Source organism: Argentina silus (genome assembly GCF_951799395.1).
Source record: "Argentina silus genome assembly, chromosome: 11".
In the NCBI taxonomy this organism is placed as follows: domain Eukaryota; kingdom Metazoa; phylum Chordata; class Actinopteri; order Argentiniformes; family Argentinidae; genus Argentina; species Argentina silus.
Window position 1 is genome coordinate 4427517 of NC_139665.1, and position 20354 is coordinate 4447870.

Here is a 20354-nt window from a genome sequence, read left to right on the forward strand (position 1 = left end):
GAAGTAGAAGAGATAGAGGGAGAAGGAATGAAAAAACCCCACACATTCTGTAGCCAAACTTACACAAACAGATGGGTTCCTTCAAGTTGAGGTCGATGTTGAAGAATTTTTTGAGAACCAAAAAGTCAGTGCTGCTAGTATTTTCACCAAATCCCTATTTCTAACTCTTGGACTATGCCAGTCTTTGTCAACCTATGTTACACTGGACCTTTGGCCGTGGCCATATCTTATCTCTGGCCTGATATCGTACACCCAGGCTCCTCTTTCCCCAGAGAAAGGATCTCTGACAGAAATGTGTGCAGGGCTTGTGTGTCTCTGGAGGATAAAAGACATCCACTTTCCCTGTTCCAACTGATACTATGAGAGAGAGAGAGAGAGAGAGAGAGGAACATTGCCTGTGCATGACAACAACAATAGACATGGTTCCAATTCTAAATGGTTCCAATTCAGCACAGTAAGAGCCTGACACGTGCCATTTCATTTGAGCTAGTATTAATCCAAACATATATTGTCTTGAATGCTTATGTTTGAAATGTCATTCTAGCTTACCAGACGGCACCTACTGGCTTTTGTTTTTGCCTCGGCTGTGAGAGTGATGCATAATTCAACTCAAGCCAGCACCTCCTGCACCCTGCTGCCCTAGCCTTTAACAACCTACTCCCTGACAACCTGCACCCCTAGGGGGAACGGAGTTTCCCGCTGGGGGATGACTCCCCTCCAGTCTGCTCACTTCACTCCTTCTTCTCTCCCACGTAAGAGAGCAAAACACCATCTCTGCTCAGCACTTTGACGCTTTACTCAATAAGCCTGCATCTGCAGATCTGCACTGAAACCTGTCTGGCCAAGCCGAACCTGCGGCTGTCCCTCTGGGTGCCAGCATCCCTCGAGTACACTACATACAACACCTCACCCTGGCGCTTATGTCATGACCCGTGTTGTCATGCCAATAAGACATGTCTTATGTTTCCTAGGTTACATTTCCCATGCAATGCAGCTTTGAATGACATACAGTGGTAACATCGAAACAACAGTCAAGCACACCAGGTAAATACTGTGTGTGGGTATGAGATGTTGTGTTGAGCAAGTCGCCTACCGCTCAGTCCTACAGCTACGACCCCTAAACTGGGCCTGAGCCAGTGTGATGCTGTTGTTAGGGCAGGGTGGGCTGCTCACCCAGGCGATGGAATGCCTCCGTGGCCGCAAGTCGCAGGTTCTGCATCGTGGTGGCTCCTGGTCTGGCGTGGAACTGCTGGTAGAACCACTGTAGAACCTCACTTCAACCCAGGCATCCTTAGAACTCTGCGAGACCAAGTTGCAGCCCTGTCACTGCACTGCCTCTTCTCGTCATCAACAACCCCAGGACAGCTTCAACACAGGACGTTTCTCCTTTTTTCTTTCACCTCTTTTATCCCTTCGCCTGAAGGTGCTCTGCCTGCTCTCTCTTACTCTCTCTCTATCTCTCTCTCTCTCTGTTCTCACTCTGTTTTCCTCTCTCCCTCTCCCTCTCCCTCTCCCTTTCCCTCTCACGTTGTTGCCCCCTCTCTCCTGCAGCTACCGCTGCTGCCTGTGAGACTCAACAACCAATCAGCAATGTCAGATAAGGGCCACCAGCCAATCAGCTCAGAGTGGAGAGAGCCGGGGCTGCTGGTTTGTTTTGAAAGGTTGGAGCTTTCTGTTCAGGGAGCAAATGTATTTGCCTATGTGGGCTCCTGGGGGCACAAGAGAGCCAGTCTTTGTTTACATTCATACTTGCATTTAATCTGTAATCTTCCAGTCTTCTTGATAGTGTGTACCTCACGCACAACGCCCAATGACCTTTAACTGTTATTGCTCCTTGTAATTTCCTTGCTAAGAGGAAAAATATGAGGAGAAATAATTATTCATGATTGCATCTATTGCTATCTCAATGAGAGCAGCCTTGAAATATGATGAAGATTCAATTACCCAATTTCATTAAAAATGACAATGTTATGGATCTATCACAGAGGAGACCACTTGTAGTCTTTGGTGTGCTACAAATGGCTAATTTCTTTCTCTCCAACATGCATAAACATACTGTTCACTAAGCCCGTGGGCTATTTCAAATGGCCCACCAAGTGTTCTTACAAACAAAAAAACACTTCTTGGATAAATAACAGAACGACTGAAACCACGTAAAACCTGTGTAGGTATGATAATGCAACTAGTACAAATAATGTTATAACATATTATGTCCCGTTCAGGCCTTGGAGAAGACACAACGACTTTGACACTGCTGCCACAATCTCCACTACAATGAAGGTCATGGTTTGCACTTCCACATAGCAATAACACATTTGAGCCCCATCTCTGAGCTTGTATTCATCTTATATTTGCCTTTTCCTAGCTATATTTCTATAAAGCCTTTTTCATATTTTTTTTTTTTTTTTTTTTGATCCCTCTCGGCTTCCGTTCAACTAGTGGTCACCCTGGTCACAACAAGTCTGCCTCGCTAGCTGCTTTACGCTCCTGTCACACACAGGGCTGAAAGCTTGAGTTTGCGATCCTTCGTTGTTGACACCTTGTTGATTTGTGTATTTAGGATTTCTGTCCACCAGCACAAATGTCCAGCGTACTGGTAAGTAGCTCGTTAGTCATCAGACTGTACCTCTCGGATTGCACATGGCAACTTAAAGATCTTATATCTCTCGCTAGCCACTACGTTAGCTTCAGACAGTCGTATTCTGTTTGTTGTTTGGTGTTATAACGCTATTGTCAGCGATCAGCTCAGGTGCTATAGCTAACTAGCTTGGTAATTAGCTGGTTAATTGGCTTGAATCAATGTGTGCCACTAAACTGTTGTCCTGGTTAAAACGCTAACAGTTGTGTCTGTTTTACCACCAATATGACGATCCATTTGTTTTCACATCTGATCCATAGCTTTGCTACCTAGTTTTGTGCTTTGAGTTTAATACGAACAGCTGGTAGGTTTAGTTGTGTTGTTGTTGCTATGTGGTGAACATCTGGCTCTGTCATTTGGCCAGACACACCTGGGACGCAGCCTGGTTGGTGTACAGCTCCGACGCGACACCACACATCATTTCATGAAATTATATGGAGACTACACATCATTTCATGAAATTATATGGAGACTACACATCATTTCATGAAATTATATGGAGACTACACATCATTTCATGAAATGACACGCGGTGTCGCGTCGGAGGGAGGTAGGTGGTACAGTCAGTGGGTCTACCTACACGTGACATGAGTAAACAGCAGTAAAAGAACATCAACAAGGACATCTACTCTGCCACCGACGACGTCACTTGTAATCTGGCTAGTTGTGTTGGAGCCAGACTGAATGCAATAACACGGTTCACTTAACGCAATCAGGCATTCAGCAACAAAACCGTCTCCCCGTCAATTGTTTTTGATAAATAGGGCTGAATAAATATGACCACTCTCTAATTCATAGACGGAGCTGTGGATGCAATGTCTGACTAACCATGAGATCGACATTCTAATTTTAATAATGTTTTGAAGCTATACCGGGTTTGTTTACAAAATGGGATGGGATAAAATAGTTGAACTGAGCTCATGAGGCATTTGTAAATTATAATCTACAAGAATCAATGGCTATATATCGTTCATTTTAAGTCCAAATTCACAACTTGAATTTGTCAACAGAGATTATGCATTGGCGTTGACATGGAGAAACCCCAGTGATGGAACCCCAGAAGAAGAGGTAACTGTGTAGCCTCTATCTGGAGTTTTGTCATAATTATGATCATCATGTGGGATAATAGTCATCTGTTTGTTCCTAATACATTATGCACTCATAAAAAAATAGCTTGGAGGCATGCTTGGTCTCAGTAGATCAAGCAACAAACAATATCTCTTCTGTTACTGTAGTTATTTTCAATATAACAACAGAGACAATTGTGCCTGTCTTACCCTGTTGGTGTGTTCCAGCTCTGATGAGGACAGTTCTGGCGAGCGAGGCTTGCTCCACTCGTGGAAGGGCTACACCTGTAGCATCACTCCAGAGCGACTGCTCCTGTCCCGGCCTGTGCTGCAGGCTGCTCTTGGAACACAGCATGGGGTTCTGCTGGTAGAGGGTGAGACTCTTTGGATGACAACACTCTTGACATTTACGTGTTTACTACAATCTGTGTTGGGTTTATAATCCCAGCGTAAAAAGATGCAAGCAATACTTTCTGACCCCCGTGCTGTGTTTTAGGGGGACTTGTGTACAGCTTTGGGGCGTTGCCATGGAAACAGACCCAGGTGTCGGAGCCTCTGAAGCCCGTTCTGGAGAGCGCCCTCAGTGGTCAGCGCGTGGTTTCAGTGGCGGCAGGCAGCTTCCACAGTGGGGCCGTGACCGAGGATGGGGGAGTGCACATGTGGGGAGAGAATGCCTCCGGCCAGTGTGGCCTATCCAGCCTCAGTGTGGTGCCCAACCCCACCCCAGTGGGGGTTTTGGACCCTGAATCCAGTCCCCCCCAGACCATACGTATCCAGGAGCTGGCATGTGGGGAGCAGCACTCCCTGGCTCTCTCCGCCCAGCACGAGGTGTGGGCCTGGGGAAGCGGCTGCCAGCTGGGCCTGGTCACCACAGTGTTTCCAGTGTGGAAGCCCCAGAAGGTGGAGCACCTAGCTGGAAGATATGTCCTGCAGGTGTCCTGCGGGGCCCTGCATAGTCTGGCCCTGGTGCGCTGCCTGCCCCCTCAGGAGTCCCGCAGGCCACCCCCTGACAAGTGTGGCCAGTGCAACCAGCTGCTGTACACCATGACTGACAAGGAGGACCACGTCATCATCTCAGACAGTCACTACTGCCCCCTAGGGGTGGAACTAGCTGAGGAGGAGGCCAGGCTGGCCCCAGGAGGGGGCCCTGCACAAGGACTTCAGAGCTCCCCATCAGAGCCCATACTCTTCTCCCAAACCACTACCTCAGCCTCAGCTTCAGCACCTGCCATTTTGGAAGGCCCTCATCTCCCCTCCACCTTCCCAGACTTGGGATACTCAGACCTTAAGCCCACACAGAGAGGGGAGGCTGTAGCACATAATGGAGGAGTCCCTCTACAAAACTCAGACTCCTCTGCTGCTCAGACAGACTCTGATCAAACGGTTGGAGGTGTGGGGGCCGGGACCAAAAACTCCCCCTACCCCAATGAGCAGGCGGTGAAGGACTACCTGAAGAGACTGTCTGACCACGCCTTGTCTGAACAGACGGACAAGACCGCCGCAGGAGTACAAATTGTACAGGTCAGTGACGACGATGTGTTGTTTAAGCCTCACCCTCCTTACACACTTGTGTGGTGACACGAACCCCTTCAGACTTCCAGTTCAGCGTTGAGATGGAAATAGTTTGTTTATTGAGCTCTGCAGAAGACTGTGTTTTCGTAACATTTGTATTTGGACAGTGCCACTGACTGACCCCCTCATGGTGTATTTCCTGTGCTTGTTGCAGCCCTCAGCAGACTGCTCTGAGCCTCTGGCGTCCGGGCCGGTCTCAGGAGGGATGCCTGTGACCACAGCCAGCTCCACCCTCAACAGCCTGGTGGTGTCATGTGCCTCTGCGGTGGGCGAGAGAGTGGCCTCCACCTACGAAGCTCTCTCTCTGAAGAAGATGATGAAATACTACTATCCCTATGGGGGTGTGGGGTGTGTGCCAGGGGTGCCAGGGCCCGGGGAGGGGGGCAAGGAGAGGCGGGAGGAGCTGGTGCGTCTGGAAGAGTCCATGCAGGGTAAGAAGAGCTCCAGCCTGGGGGACATCCGTGAAGAGGAGGCTGAAGGCCTGAGCCGACGCCTCTCACTGCCTGGACTCCTCTCTCAGGGTAGATACGCTGTTCACCTCTTATCCTCCTATACCGTGCTGCGTAAGTATGCCTGTGTGTGTGTGTGTGTGTGTGTGTGTGTGTGTGCATGCATGTGTGTGTGTTGTTTAGTTTGTTCATCCAGCTTTGCATGTCAAACTTGCCTCCCTCGGCTGTGTGTTCTGTGAATGCTTACCCATGTGCCTACGTGTTGAACATGTGGTCTGTTCATGTGTATGGTGTGTTCATTTGTGTGTGTGTGTGCGTCTTGTGTGTGTGTGTGACCGTGTGTTTGTAAGTTATGTGGGCAACCTCAGTGAATGGTAGTACTTGTTCTGAAATTAAAAGTATACCTCGACAGAGGAATGTCACCTCATATTTAAATTGAGTTAATCAGGGGGAAGGATAGCAGTAAGGAATGAGAGAGAGAGAGAGAGAGAGAGAGAGAGAGAGAGAGAGAGAGAGAGAGAGAGAGAGAGAGAGAGAGAGAGAGAGAGAGAGAGAGAGAGAGAGAGAGAGAGAGAGAGAGAGAGAGAGAGAGAGAGAGAGAGAGAGAGAGAGAGAGAGAGAGAGAGAGAGAGAGAGGCCTGAGAGTGAATGTGAAAGTGATCTCCTCTCATATTGTCTGGCCATGTTAGGTAAAACACCTGAGACTCTGTGGTCTTGTCATCTGTAGCGAAGGTGTCGTGTCACGGTTGGCTGACAGCCGAGTGGTGGGATTATTCCCCGGCCCTTTGCTGCATTTGGACAGGTCCAGGCCGGCTCTCTCCTCTCTCTCAGTGCCTCTGCTAAGGGCTGACAGATGGCTCCCAGCAGGAGACAGGATGGTCTCTGTGGAGTCTCCGCCTCCCCAACCAGAAAGAAAAGTGTCTGTCTGCTGCATCTCTTCATTATCGCTCTCATCAGCTGTCATGTGTTTCAGGCTGAACTGAGTTAGTCATTGTGGTGTGTGTGTGTGTGTGTGTGTGTGTGTGTGTGTGTGTGTGTGTGTGTGTGTGTGTGTGTGTGTGTGTGTGTGTGTGGTGTAACTGAGAGTCTGTGTTTCTGTGGTTGAGTTTAGAAGATTGCTCCCAGGCTAAACCACTGATACAAAGCAGTTATTTTTGCCTTGGCTTGGTTTCCCCTGTGGAGCAGAGCAGAACAAATACCTCACATAAAATGAGCTGCGTTTGACCCTCATGACTGAATATGCTTTAAGTTGATGAAGCATAGATAAATCGTTATCATTAAATAAGTGTGTGTGTCTCTCGTGTGTTTGCAGTGTCCCCCAGGCTGCTGCGGAAGGCCAGCCGGCCCAGGGTCCGAGCGGTGCCCCTCACCCCTGTGGGAGGGGTCCTGGAGGCAGAGGAGCTGCTCCCCTCCCTGCACACGGAGGTGTGGAGCTGGGGGCGTGGCGAGGAAGGCCAGCTGGGCCACGGGGACAACCTCCCAAGGTTAGTATCGCCCAATCACTGAGGGCATGGTGGGAGGAGCATGATGATGGACATCTTGGATCAGCGGTGGGCGATCAGAAGGTCTCGTGTGTACTAAACCGTTTTAGTCAATGAATGTACTTGTCTCTCAATATGAAGGAGTCGAAAGAGAACCAGTCGTAGAAAAGTTGAAGTTTGGTTTATTTTTGTTGGTGGGTGTATGTTAGCTGATAAAAACAAAAATGGTACTGGGATGGTTTGGACTGAGAAGTGTCTCCTGCTTGCCTACAGGCTTCAGCCGCTGTGCATCAAGAGTCTGAGCAGTAAGGAGGTGGTGCGGGTGGCTGCAGGCGCTCACCATTCTCTGGCTGTGACAGCACAGTCCCAGGTCAGTTATTACCCCGTGGTTCCCTCCATGTCCACCCAGACCCCCTTGAGGGACTTTGAGTGATACCTCTCCACTGGTCTTACAGGTGTTCTCCTGGGGCAGTAACAGCTCTGGTCAGCTGGGTCACATGGAGTCTCCCAGCACAATCCCCCGCCTTGCCAAGGTACGACTCAACTCTTAGGGTTGTCAGGAGAAATGAAGTATGACTTCAGCGACAAAAAGTTTGTGAAACTGACCCCTGATCTTTTTGACCATGGCGTGTCCCCTGCTAGCTGTCTGAGGGGATCCGTGTGTGGGACGTGGGGGCGGGCCAGCAGCACACGGTGCTCCTGGCTGATGGGGACTGTTACCAGCCCATCCTCTACTACAGTGGGCAGCAGATCAGGGAGGGGGCGCAGGACAACCCCCAGGACCAACCAGCAGGGTACACCCAGCAACCTGTGCTGTTACCCTTCTGTATGAACGTGAGTCTCCCCCCTGCTATGCACAGCGGTCAGTAGTACGCATTGCTTCAACATGGCCAGTGACAGTGATGCTCCGTGTGTGTGTGTGTGTGTGTGTGTGTGTGCGCGTGTGCGCGCGCGTTTCAGCTGGGGTACGTGAGCGGTGTTTTCGCCGGTGGGCAGAGCTGCCTGGCGCTAGCGGACCGCAACGTCATGGGCTTCATCGCCAGCCTCCATGAGCTGGCTGCAGCCGAGAGGAAGTTCTACTGCAAGCTGAGCAGTGTGAAGAGTCAGATACTGCGCCCCCTGCTGGACCTAGGTCAGTGAACAAAGGCCAGAGACAGTGAGTCAGGAATCAATGGCGCTCTCTCTAAATGTTTGATAGAAGGAACGAGGCTGATGTGTGTGTCTGTGTCCTCAGAGACATTGAGCTCAGCTCTGGGCCAGTCTTCCACAGCGCTGCTGCAGACCCTGGCGGGACGTTTCAGTCACCTGTGTCACCTGACGGGCCAGCACTCTGCCTCCCTCACTGCCAACCTGCGCCGCGGGCGAGACGTCAAAGGCCTGGTCGTACTGGACAATGCCAGCATCTTCCTGGACACGTACAACGAGCAAGTACACACACACACCCCCACACACACACACACAGTGTCCTCTACATCCTGCAGACTTCTCTCACCCCCCCCGCCAGCATCTTCCTGGACACATACAACGAGCAAGTACACACACACACACACTCCTCCACATGCCTGCTGACGTCTCTACCCCCCCCCCCCCCCACCCATCTTCTCTCTCCCTCTCAGGTACTGCTGTTTAGTGGGGCACTTCCTGGTGGCGGGGGGCTTCCAGGGCCTGATGAAGCCCTCGCTGTGAGTTCCCAGTGGCGTGCACTAGCTAATTATCCTCTACTTACCTACGATAAGCGTGCGTCAGAGGACCTTGATTAATGCCTTGCCTTCTGATACACAATGGTCCTCAGGACCGTTAATTACACCACTCAGGGTAAAAACAATACCTTGCAGTTCAACCATGGTATATATATAAATAGAGGAATCAACTGACGATGAAAACAAGAGCAAAGTGATGTACCCTAGGTAGCTGAATACTGGACTGGCAATGGACTGAGTTTGAATGATTGTTCCTGTCCTAACTTTCTACCTTCGTTCTCGCTCCTCTGATCTAACACCCTTCCCCGACTCTTTTCAACTCTCATTTTACCCATTCATTACCTCTCTTTTCTTCTTTCCTTCACCACTGGCTCTCCCCCTATCCTTCCGTCCTCTCTTGCACAGAGATTTCTTTGGGAAGAGTCCTGAGCTGCTGCAGCGCCTGGCAGAGACCAGTGAGGAAAACGTTCCCCTGGTTGACCTGTTGGTGGCGCTCTTCTATCTGCCGATGCGCCATCTGCACGAGTACGGCCGACTGCTGCTCAAACTGGCCACCTGCTTTGAAGTGGTATGTATTCACCATTAGTAGACACACACACACACACACACACACACACACACACACACACACACGCACGCGCGGTTGGTGTGTATACATATGTATTTGAATAAATCTACATTGTATACATTCATTATTTGTTCTAGCAGCACTGTTTGCCTGCTGGCTTATGATGACTGTGTATGTTTGTGTTTCCAGAGCTCAGTGGATTACCAGAAGCTCCAGGATGGCTGCTCCAAGTTTGAGTCTCTCGCTCTTCATCTGAAGAGGAAGAGGAAGGAGGCAGAGTACACCCACCACTTCTGGAAGAGCTTCCCTGGGAAGATGACTGTAAGTGGCCCTGTATTTTTATTGTGTGTGTATTTCTATTTTGCCCGATGCTGCTGCATCCTTTCTGGAGTTTTCCGACCTCCGTCCGTGTTGACTTTTTGGGGTCCATTTATTTTTTTCCTTCCCAGGATTCCCTACGGAAGCCCCATCGGAGGCTGATATGTGAGAGCAGCAACAAGGCCCTGACCCTGCAGAACGCTGGAAGGTTCTCTGTCAACTGGTTCATCCTCTTCAATGACGCGCTCGTCCACGCGCAGGTGAGCGTCGTAAAAAACGGCTTCACACAAGCAGGCGCCCATGCATCTTTTTTTTTTTTTTTCACTCACTTTGTTTGTTGTTTTTGAAGCCCTTAAGGCGTGCTATCTAACGTTCTTATCTATGGACTCTCAGTTTTAAGTTTGTTTGTCTTTGTTCTGTCAGGGTGTGGTCCCCTATAAGAGTCTCGTAAGTATGCAGCTAGAGCAGAGCCTGACCCATGTCAGTGCAGCGGCCCCTTGTGTCCAGGGCTTGGCTGAGGATGTCGGCCTGTAGCAGCTCCCAGTCTGGAACCTGTTACGACCCTCAGTGCTGGCTCCTCAGCTTGAACAGACAGATTATACACACACAGACACACACGGTTCTCCTTAACCTGTTTGTAACCCCTGGAAATGCAGACAAAAGCCTGGCTAGAATAAGCCCTAATGATTTCAAAGAGGCTATAATGAAAGTCTGTTGTATACCCTCCCTCGCCCGCAAGAGCCCCTCAGGGTACAGTGTTAGATGCTCCTTAGCCAAGCCCAGGCCTGTGTCCACTTATTCTAGTGACAGGAATACTGTGTGGAAAGCTGAACTGATAATAACCAAGGCTCTACACCAAAGCATATGTCGCCAATTTTTTCTGACATCCAGTGACGCCACCACCTGTTCTATTTTAATACATTTGGACTATTTGAAGCCTTGGTTATTTCTGTTGCACCCTGTTACACACGAGGACCAGCAGCGGTCTCAGATTCACTTCTCTGAAGCAGTTTTCCTTCCTTTTTTTTTTTTCTTTTAACGTTCCAATGACATCTTCCTGTTTATGTGCCTGTTCTAGTGTGCACCTGGCTTGTTGATTGTCATTTTTTTGGTTCTCCTCTTTCCACCCTGCGTCTTTTGTGTTTTCAGTCTTCCCCGCCCTCTCCCTGTGCTGTACTACTATCTGACCAGTTAAACCCTAATCGGCTAGGTCCTCCAAGGCCCTTCACTCAGAGTGCTCTCACACTGGAGAGAGGAGGGCCTTTTTAACAAGCTGTGTATTTGTCCCATACAGACCAGCGTTAGTGTGTAGATGAGTTAGTGAGTGAATGGCCCTTAGTCTGAGCATGTTTGAATCACCACTCAGACTGCACTGCACACACACACAGTCAAACCCCTAGTTCCCTCTAGTCAAACAATGGGCTCATTTTCCCTCCTGCTTGTTTACCCACTTCCAGTAGGCAATGTGAATGTGTGAAAGTTCCAGTCCTTGTACGGATAGCAGACTTTTGAGCCTATTCAGTCTATTGCTGAATGTCTCCCGTTTGTTCCTGATGTTTCTCCTGCTCACACTCTCCTCCAGTTTTCCACCCACCATGTCTTCCCATTGGCCACACTGTGGGTTGAGCCTATCCCGGAGGAGAACACTGGCCAGTGAGTCTAGTCACTCATCACCGTATTCATGCACTGTATATTGTTATCTTGGGCGAGTGTGGTACCGTAGATGGTCCCTCTCAGTGTGAATGATTCTCTGTGCTGTGCTGTGTACAGGTATGGCCTGAAGGTGATCTCACCCGAGGAGACCTTCACCCTGCTGGCCTGCTCGCCCATGGAGAAGGTAGGCTAGGCGTCACAATTCTATTTTCTTGTGTTACAACAAGAACGTGTCGATCTGTTCTCTGACTTCGATTCTTCGAACACAGAACAACATTTGACGCAAACACAATGCAGTAAGTGCTTTGAGACTTAGTGGAAAGAGAACGAGTTTGTTTAGGCTGAGAGAAGTATTTTTACTTCTCTCCGGAAAAAAAGATTTGTAGAAGGTGGTTGTTGGGCCCAATCCCAATACACCCCTTGCCCCTACCACTTAGCCCTCTCTTTTGCACATTCACGCGCAGGGGTAGGGTGTTGGGATAGAGCGGTAGGGCGAAGTGGTAGGGCTACATGGCCCTCCAAACTGAGGTTTTTCAGAGGCACACTCAAAACCGAGTGTTATGAGAAATCTCCCAGAATGCCTTGTGAATGTAAAAAAAAAAAAAAAAGGGTCAACCAAGTTCAACCACTACCCCTTATAACTCTGTTCTGAGGGGGAAGTCGAAACGTGAGGGGCACTCGAAAAAGAGAAGTATGGGTAAAAAAATAAGAAATGGGACTGGGCCTTAGTCTGTCTCATGAGGTTTCCTTATTGTTGGCCTGTCTCATATGAGGATTCCTTGTTATGTGTTGTGTTGTGTTGAGGGTGTGAGTATGACCATAGTGTGACCTGTGTGTGCAGGGCAAGTGGTTGCGCTCCATCAACCAGGCTGTGGACCAGGCTCTGAGTGGGGTGGGGCAGGACAGCGGGTCTATCATCTCAGGGGCGGGGCAGAGGGTGGAGCCACCCATGTCTCGCACCGCCTCCTACACCTTCTACAAGGACAGCCGGCTGAAGGATGCCGTCTATGAGGGGCGCTGGCTGGCTGGCAAGCCCAACGGGAGGTGAGCCTCGCTGGGGAGGAGAGGGAGTGGGGCCTGGGGCCACATGCAGACAGTTACACCACATGAAATACGGATGTTTTATATAAACAACATACACTGCAACGTGTTAACTTGTGTTCTGACCTGGCTAGGGGTCAGGTGAAATGGCCTGATGGGAGGACGTACACAGGAACATTCAAGAATGGACTTGAGGATGGGTCAGTGTTAACACCAGATCAATGAGTCCCGTATGTCGATCAAAGATGTTTGGTGAAATGAAGACGTCTGGAAGTTACTGACATGTGCTTTTGTATGCGTGTAGGTTTGGGGATTATGTCGTTCCCAACAAGACCTTGAACAAGAGTGATCACTATCAGGGCCACTGGAAAGAGGGCAAGATGCATGGCCTTGGGACATACAGGTGTGTGTGTGTGTGTGTGTGTGTCTGTGTGTCTGTGTGTCTGTGTGTGTCTGTGTGTGTGTGTGTGTGTGTGTGCGTCTGTGTGTGTGTGTGTGTGTGTGTGTCAACCCATCGTCTGTGTTATCTGTGCAGGTATGCTAGCGGTGAGGTGTACGAAGGCTCCTTCCAGGACAACATGCGTCACGGTCACGGCATGCTGCGCACCGGCAAGCTTAACTCCTCCTCCTCCCCAAGTGTCTTCATCGGCCAGTGGGTACATGACAAGAAGACCGGCTATGGCGTCTTTGATGACATCACCAGGTACCCTCTCCTTACCCCTCTGGTCCATTCCCTGGTTCCATTTCGTGCTCCTTGGTTTTGGTAACGTGTTCTAAATTAATGTATGCGCTGATGTCACGTGATGACCTCTGTGTCGTCCATGTGCTCTACCCCCTCCCCCCCCGCCCCAGAGGGGAGAAGTACATGGGCATGTGGCAGGATGACCAGCGGCAAGGCAACGGGGTAATAGTCACCCAGTTTGGCCTGTACTACGAGGGCGCCTTCAACAACAACAAGATGATGGTGAGCCTTCTCCTGGAGCCATCCTCTGTAAAACTGTAAACCTAGGGTTTTAATCTGTGTGTGAGACCTGTCCTCTCTGTCTGTCTGTCTGTCTGTCGGTCATAGGGCACTGGGGTCCTTCTGTCTGAGGACAACACCACCTATGAGGGAGAGTTCGCTGAGGATTGGACCCTCAATGGGAAGGTGATTTAATGAAAGATACGCACACACACACACACACACACACACACACACACACACACACACTATTTCACTTATGTTTGCTGACTTATGCTCTATACAGTACAACAAGCAGGCTGCCAGAATGTATGAGTGCTGTTGACATTCCCTCTCCGTCTGTCTGCCTCAGGGTGTGCTCACCATGGCCAACGGGGACTACTTTGAGGGCTCTTTCAATGGGGTGTGGGGCACAGGACTGAAGATCTCTGGCTCTTACTTCAAACCCAACCTCTACGACACAGACAAGGAAAAGACCCGTGCTGTGTAAGTGATGCGGACGTGCGTGCAAGATGAGATGGTTTTAGAATTAATTTGGGTCGATTTTCGCCGTCTAGTATTCCATGTAACCTTGTTGAGACGAGGCCTTTCTAGTTCGGTGAAATCCTTTGCAGAAAGTGGCTACAAAGGGGTGGAAGCCCGCTTGAAATGAGTGACGCCTCGCCACACGTCGAATCAAATACCTGTGTGTGTCTGTGTGTGTCTGTGTGTGTGTGTGTCTGTGTGTGTGTGTGTGTGTGTGTGTGTGTGTGTGTGTGTGTGAACAGTAAACTAGGGCGTCTGGCAGTGCGTCCGGAGGAGAAGTGGCGGGCTGTGTTTGATGAGTGTTGGAAGCGGCTGGGCTGCGAGGCTTCAGGCCAGGGAGAGAACTGGAGAGCCTGGGAGAATATCGCTGTGGCTCTCACCACCAGCAGGAGACAGATCAGGGACAGGTACGCACACACACACACACACACACACACAAATCCCACTTTTCTTTCCCACACTTACTAACATGCTCACTGTCACGATGTGCACTGGACCCACAGTATAGTCACAATGATGATCACATGTGTTTTGTAGCCCAGAGATCCTCAGTCGTAACCACAATAAAACCCTGGAGAGTCTGGAGTTCATCCCTCAGCGTGTTGGCCCTGTTACCATGGAGAAGTATGACAGTATCCACAGATACCTCATCAAGGTGAGCCGACCCCAGGTGCCGCCGCGTAAACCTCTCCTAATCCCTTGTAACAGATGGACACACGAGAATGTTTGTGTTCGACCACAAGTAGCTAAAGCACAGACCGGCAGACCTGGTGGACAAGAAATTGTGCTGTAATATTGCAATAATAAAAAAATAAAAAAAAGCTATACGTTTTTTTTTTTGTGTGTGTATGGACCATATTGATTTGAATTCATACGCCTTCATTTTGGGTCCTTTGTCTCCAGGCATGTGACACGCCCCTCCACCCCCTGGGCCGGTTGGTGGAAACCCTGGTGGCCGTCTACAGGATGACCTTCGTGGGCGTGGGGGCCAACCGACGTCTCCTACCTCAGGCCGTCAACGAGATCATGTCCTACCTCTGCCGTATCTTCCAGCTCGTCAGGTGTGTTCACCGGAACTATGACTGTACAGTGCAGAGAAATTGTGTGTGTGTCAGTTTTTTTTTATTTTTTTTTTTTTTATTGGAGCCTTGAGATTTAATTTAAGCAATTAATTGTGTTTTTTTCCTCAACATTCTCCACACTTTCTGAGTTAAAGTTTTTGTGATGTGTTTTGTGAATAAGTATGTGAACCCCTGAGTCAGGACATGTTGAAAGCTTCTCTGTGTGCGAAACAGCTTCGGGACCTTTCAGATAAGTCTCTACCAACATTGCACGGCAGGCTAGGCAATATTCATTGATTCTTCTTGGTGAATTGCCCAAGCTTTAATCAAGTTGCTTGGGGGTTGTCTTCTAGATTGTCTCCCCTCAGATTTTCAACCTGGTTTATGTTAGAACTGTAAATGGGACACTCATGCCCATTCACTCTCTTGTGTCAAGCCATTGTAGTGTAGCTTTGGACTTGTATTTCATGACTCATGTATTTTGCCAGCTAGAGGGTGAATTTCTACCACAATGGTCGGGTTTCTCTCTGTGGTTAGCAGGCTCACCACTGAGACAGTGTCTCTGTTGTGTTTTATCCATGTACCTCTTGATCCTGAGCTCCTCAGACCTGTGATGATACTACCCTTTCAGAGAGATTAATTTTTATTAGTAAAGAATGTGATCCACTTTTTTTCGCGCACAGATGGAGTCCCTCCGACTATTGTGTAACTTGTGAGGGTCATTTGACTGTTTTGTACTCATTTTGGTTCGCCATTGCCATTTTCTATCATTTTTGTTTCACTTTGAATGTGTGGTTGTGTCGATCAGTTTAAAAAAAATAAAAAATCTAAATGAAATGCATTTAAATTTCAGGCACCAACGTAACAAAAGGTGAACACCGCGGAAGGGGTTCACATGCATCTCTGCACTGTATTCTCTAAAAACAGTTTTTTATATTATCTATTAAATATTAAATATGTTTCACTAAATGCTTTACAAGCTTCTCTTTGTGTATGTGTGTGTCTAAGGTTCCTGTTCCCAGATCTTCCAGAGGAGGGTGGATCCATCCCTGAGCCTCCCTCTGACTCCAAGGACAACAGGGACTCCAGCTCCACAGACACCCAGCTCCAGTCACCCAAACCTGGGTATGTTGACAGCGTAGTCTGCAGCCAACTAGAGCCTCTGGAGAGGCTTCAGTGGTGTGACGACACCGGATTGACTTATGACATTATGTGCAATGTAAAATGCACATCTCTTTATAAGGCCTAGTGCCTCAGCCCCTGAATGTGTGTGTCTGTGTGTGTGTTTATGAATGAGGTTCTCTGTGTGTCTCCCAGGCGTGTGGTGAGCAGCTCGGCCCTGCTCCTACCTGTACTCCTGCCACGTCTCTACCCTCCCCTCTTCACCCTGTACGCCCTGGAGAAGGAGCGCGAGGATGATGTGTACTGGGAGTGCGTGCTGCGCCTCAACAAGCAGCCAGACATGGCTCTGCTGGCCTTCCTGGGAGTGCAGCAGTGAGTCTCACCGCCCACTGCAGTCACACATGGGAATCATTACCTGACCAAGACCGGGGCCAACGATGGTTTATGAGTCACTCAGAAAATAATACCTCTCTCTTTTTTTTTTAGAATGCGTAAATCAGTTTTTTCTTTTCTGTTTGCTTTCCTTTCAGGAAGTTTTGGCCTGTTTCCATCCCAGTTTCCTTCCCTGTACTGGGAGAGATGCAGCAGGTACAATACACACTCTGAATCTGCCCCCTTGTGGCTGAAAGGCAACACTTCATCTGCTGAGCAGATATATATATTTTTTTTTATTGTGCAGATTTGAGCACAGCCACCAGACTCCATCTACTGATGTCAATAAACTATATTTATATATATATTAACAAAAGATTATTCTCTCTCTGTATTGTTTTTTTTTTAAGCAAGTACATCTCCACTGACCCCCTCTGTCCCTGCTCTCTACTCTAGGTTGTCACCAGCACAAAGGATGCCTGTTTCGCCTCAGCAGTGGAAACCCTGCAGCAGATAAGGTAGACTTCTTCTAGAACGGACAACTCCCGTCTGAGAGCGTTTCAAGCACAGCTATATAGGTATGTTATTTTCCATTGCCGCGTGAGTGTTTTTAATCAGCCTCCTCTCCCTGTTGCAGCACAACATTCACCCCCTCAGACAAGCTGCAGGTGATCCAGCTGACCTTTGAGGAGATCACCCAGGAAGTGCTCTCCCTGCTGAAAGAGGACTTCCTGTGGTCCATGGACGACTTGTTTCCTGTTTTTCTGTACGTGGTGCTGCGCGCGCGGTGAGTCTTCCTCGCACCCGTCTGATCCTCTCGAGTTTCTCGTCAGTCGACACCTTCTTTCAGAGCGTTTGCCCAGAGACCCTGTCAACCCTCTGTGAGATTCTGAACCACAACACTTATTCTTAATTGCAAATTGTGTATCTTTTTTTTTTTCTTTTTTTTCTTTTTTTTTTTTAATGAAACAAAGGGTTACTTGTCTCCTCAGAATCAGAAACCTGGGGTCAGAGGTCAGCCTGATAGAGGACCTGATGGACCCTTGTGTGCAGCATGGAGAGCATGGCATCATGTTCACCACGCTCAAGGTACACACACACACACACAACACACACATGTGCACTACAAACATACCATACATGGACACCTCAACACACTTCCATATACAATCATCAAAAGCTGTAATTGTGAACAGTCTGTATTTTAATCTCCTCCTCTCCGTCTCTCTCAGGCCTGCTACTACCAGATCCAGCATGAGAAGATCACATAAGGGAGGCTCTGCGTATCTGTGGTCGGCATGCCCCGGCTCTCTCAAGTGCCAGTCAGCCAATCACGAGGCTGGGCTTGGGGAGCTTTGGCATGATGTGTCAGGATGGGCAGTGGAGGATCACATTGAGAGGCAGCTTACTGCCCATCTGTTCTGCTACAGTATGACACCCCCCCCCCCTCTCTCTGAGTGGCTGCTGGATCTCACCCGACACACTCTCTCACACACCGACCCTCTTACTGCCTATTGGTTCCCTAATCAACAGCCTCACACACACACAACACTATTACACAGGTCTACGTCTGTTACCTTCAGTATTATACTGTCAGAGAGAGGCAGGGACCCAACAACCTCATGTTCTAATGTTTCACCCCCCCTGAATGAAGGAACCTGCTCCCTGGGCAATCTGGAATAGGGGTTTGTGAATTCCTGCTGACCAGCTTTTTGTCTCAGTGTTGTGCTCTTAAAGTATGTGGTCAGTGGAGTTTTAGCTTGATCATGGACAGTGTTTGTTAGACTGTTTCTCACTCAAGAAAGACACTAAAATGTCTCTCGCTCAGTTCCAAGTGAGACTCATCTTGGTGGGCAACGGCAACCTGTCAAATAACTTGCATATCTTGCATAAATTAAGGTACAGTACAAATGTTCACCTGTTGCTTCCATTGGACCTCAGACTGACCTCAAAGCACATGATATTTAATGTACACACTACGTCACATTGATGTCACTTTTAACAAGAAAATATTTACTTCACAGAAACAGTGACATCTGCCTTTTGGTACAGTACTGTCAGTATACTGAGAGCTAGTCTGCAGTTACTCTCCTGTGATCTCTTTGATGAAGTGGGAGGACAGCTGGTAACTTGCGTAGCTGTAGTTTTCCTACCAGGTTGGCAGTATTATCCAACCATGCGGGGTCACGGCCCAGGTTCGTCTCTCTGTGACCCTCCCTCTGGCTGACGTGTCTTTCAGCCCTGTCAGACTCCCACTGAGGAGGAGAAACCCTGCACACTGCCCAGTAAACAACTCAACCGTTGGATGTCACGGTTCGGCCTCAGATCATTGCAGATGGAAGCCCTTCTCTCCTGTTTGTTGAAAACATGAAACTTGATGGCGTTTTAATGTTTGTGTTCATTGTCCATAAACTCCAGTGCAGTATTCAAGTGAAGTTGTGAAGTTTACTGTTCCCATGTCCGGCGATGGCAGCCAGCTGATGAACGCACTGTTCGTATGGATATGACTTGACTGCCTTTTTATACTGTCTGGACATGCATACTGTATGCTTTGTTTGTTTTTAAACCACTATATTCTCACTCGGTTATGACACAGCAGACATTACCAATAAGGTTATTTCTTTATTAGAAGTGTTACAGATGGCTCTTAAACGACGTCACTACGATTAACACTTTACAGTTCAAAGGGCTTTCATTTGAAAGGACACTCAACCGACGGACGTGAAGTTTTATGTTTGAAGGCAAAGCATAGTAGGGGATCTTTTTTTTTCTGTTGATATAAACTGTCTTTCATGTCAGAAGCTCCTGCAATATAGCTAATGTGATGATATAATACTTGAGTCATGTCAGTATTTCCACAGGAGCAGATGAATATTACTAAGAAGCAATATTGATAATGCAGCGTTTGTTACGACCTGCAAGGCAATCATTCCCCAGAGGAAGCCCAGGCTTTGTTTGGCTAGTTGTGGAAGCTGGTATGAGGTTATACAGTTTATGACGGTTATGTAATGGTTTCATGAAGCTACGCAGTGCTGAAGTCTATCTGACAAGAGGCCATTCGTCCTTTTGCTAATTGGTACACTATGGCCTAAAAGATCCTGATTTTCAACAAATTAGGGAATGTTAGGAACATGCCATTCTTAATCTGAAATGTGATCTTGGCTCAGTAATATTTGGATTGTGGTCATTGATCACGACTGTAACAATAATCTGAGCTATATTGATAATCTGGAGGATAAAATGTGTTAAAACTGTTCTTTAACAAAACATGAAGTGCTATTTTAAATATTGGAATGTAAATCTGGGTATGCAACAAAACTAATATTCAGTTGATTATTTGGTTGGGTCTTGTATTACATTTGTACAATATGGTCATGTCCAGGTTTACCTCCATTTTCTCCTGTATTTCCTATAGCAAAACACTGTCGGGTTATTCACCTGAATACCTGTTTACACCAGAAACAGATGTGCTCTTGCTTTAGGTATGTCCAGTGTTTCGTCCATGTTGAAGATAAATGTGGCTTGTACTTCCAGACCAAGGTTTTTCAGCTTTTGAGAGAGTTTTATGTTCTGTCCATCTTGTCTTTTGTAAGAGAATGATGTAAACATTTGTCAAATGTACATTTCATATAACAAAGGGCAATAAAGTGACACAATGACTCTACATGTTCCGTTACTTTGGTTTTGTGTGTCAGTACAGTCAAATTGGGGTCAAAGGTGACTGCTCATGAACATCATTAATGCTGACTATCCTCTCAGATCTGTCAGTTAGTAAACCTAAAAAGCTTCAGAGAGGGAGAGAGAAATGGGAGGGTGAATTAACGAC

General features: G+C 48.2%; 2 protein-coding genes across 2 annotated transcripts in view; one reads left to right on the forward strand and one right to left on the reverse strand.

The window, feature by feature from the left end:
• Positions 1-1219, reverse strand: part of cdk15 (cyclin-dependent kinase 15) — a gene marked incomplete at its 5' end in the record, with an annotated part of 16721 nt that extends 15502 nt beyond the window's left edge. The window contains one exon of the mRNA XM_083680425.1: positions 1174-1219. Coding sequence (XP_083536551.1) covers positions 1174-1219 — 46 coding nt within the window. The remainder of the gene's footprint in view (positions 1-1173) is intronic.
• Positions 1220-2463: 1244 nt separating this feature from the next.
• als2b (alsin Rho guanine nucleotide exchange factor ALS2 b) lies at positions 2464-20182 on the forward strand. Its single transcript, XM_083680684.1, has 34 exons — positions 2464-2596; positions 3649-3706; positions 3934-4079; positions 4202-5226; positions 5432-5798; positions 7039-7210; positions 7481-7577; positions 7663-7740; positions 7850-8041; positions 8168-8339; positions 8442-8635; positions 8828-8889; positions 9313-9475; positions 9665-9796; positions 9925-10053; positions 11376-11446; positions 11564-11630; positions 12288-12490; positions 12622-12687; positions 12792-12890; positions 13023-13190; positions 13340-13451; positions 13557-13634; positions 13801-13934; positions 14216-14380; positions 14511-14628; positions 14877-15034; positions 16043-16159; positions 16352-16528; positions 16687-16744; positions 16985-17046; positions 17166-17315; positions 17521-17617; positions 17761-20182. Exons 2-34 carry the CDS (start codon positions 3687-3689, stop codon positions 17797-17799), a joined length of 5088 nt encoding a protein of 1695 aa, XP_083536810.1. The 5' UTR covers positions 2464-2596; positions 3649-3686; the 3' UTR covers positions 17800-20182.
• Positions 20183-20354: the final 172 nt, after the last annotated feature.

Coding starts and splice junctions, on each gene's coding strand:
- als2b (XM_083680684.1), top strand. CDS start 3,687: ATGGAACCCCAGAAGAAGAG. Junction 8,636..8,827: donor TGGACACGTACAACGAGCAA/GTACACACACAC, acceptor CCTCTCAGGTAC/TGCTGTTTAGTGGGGCACTT. Junction 16,529..16,686: donor GCCTTCCTGGGAGTGCAGCA/GTGAGTCTCACC, acceptor CTTTCCTTTCAG/GAAGTTTTGGCCTGTTTCCA.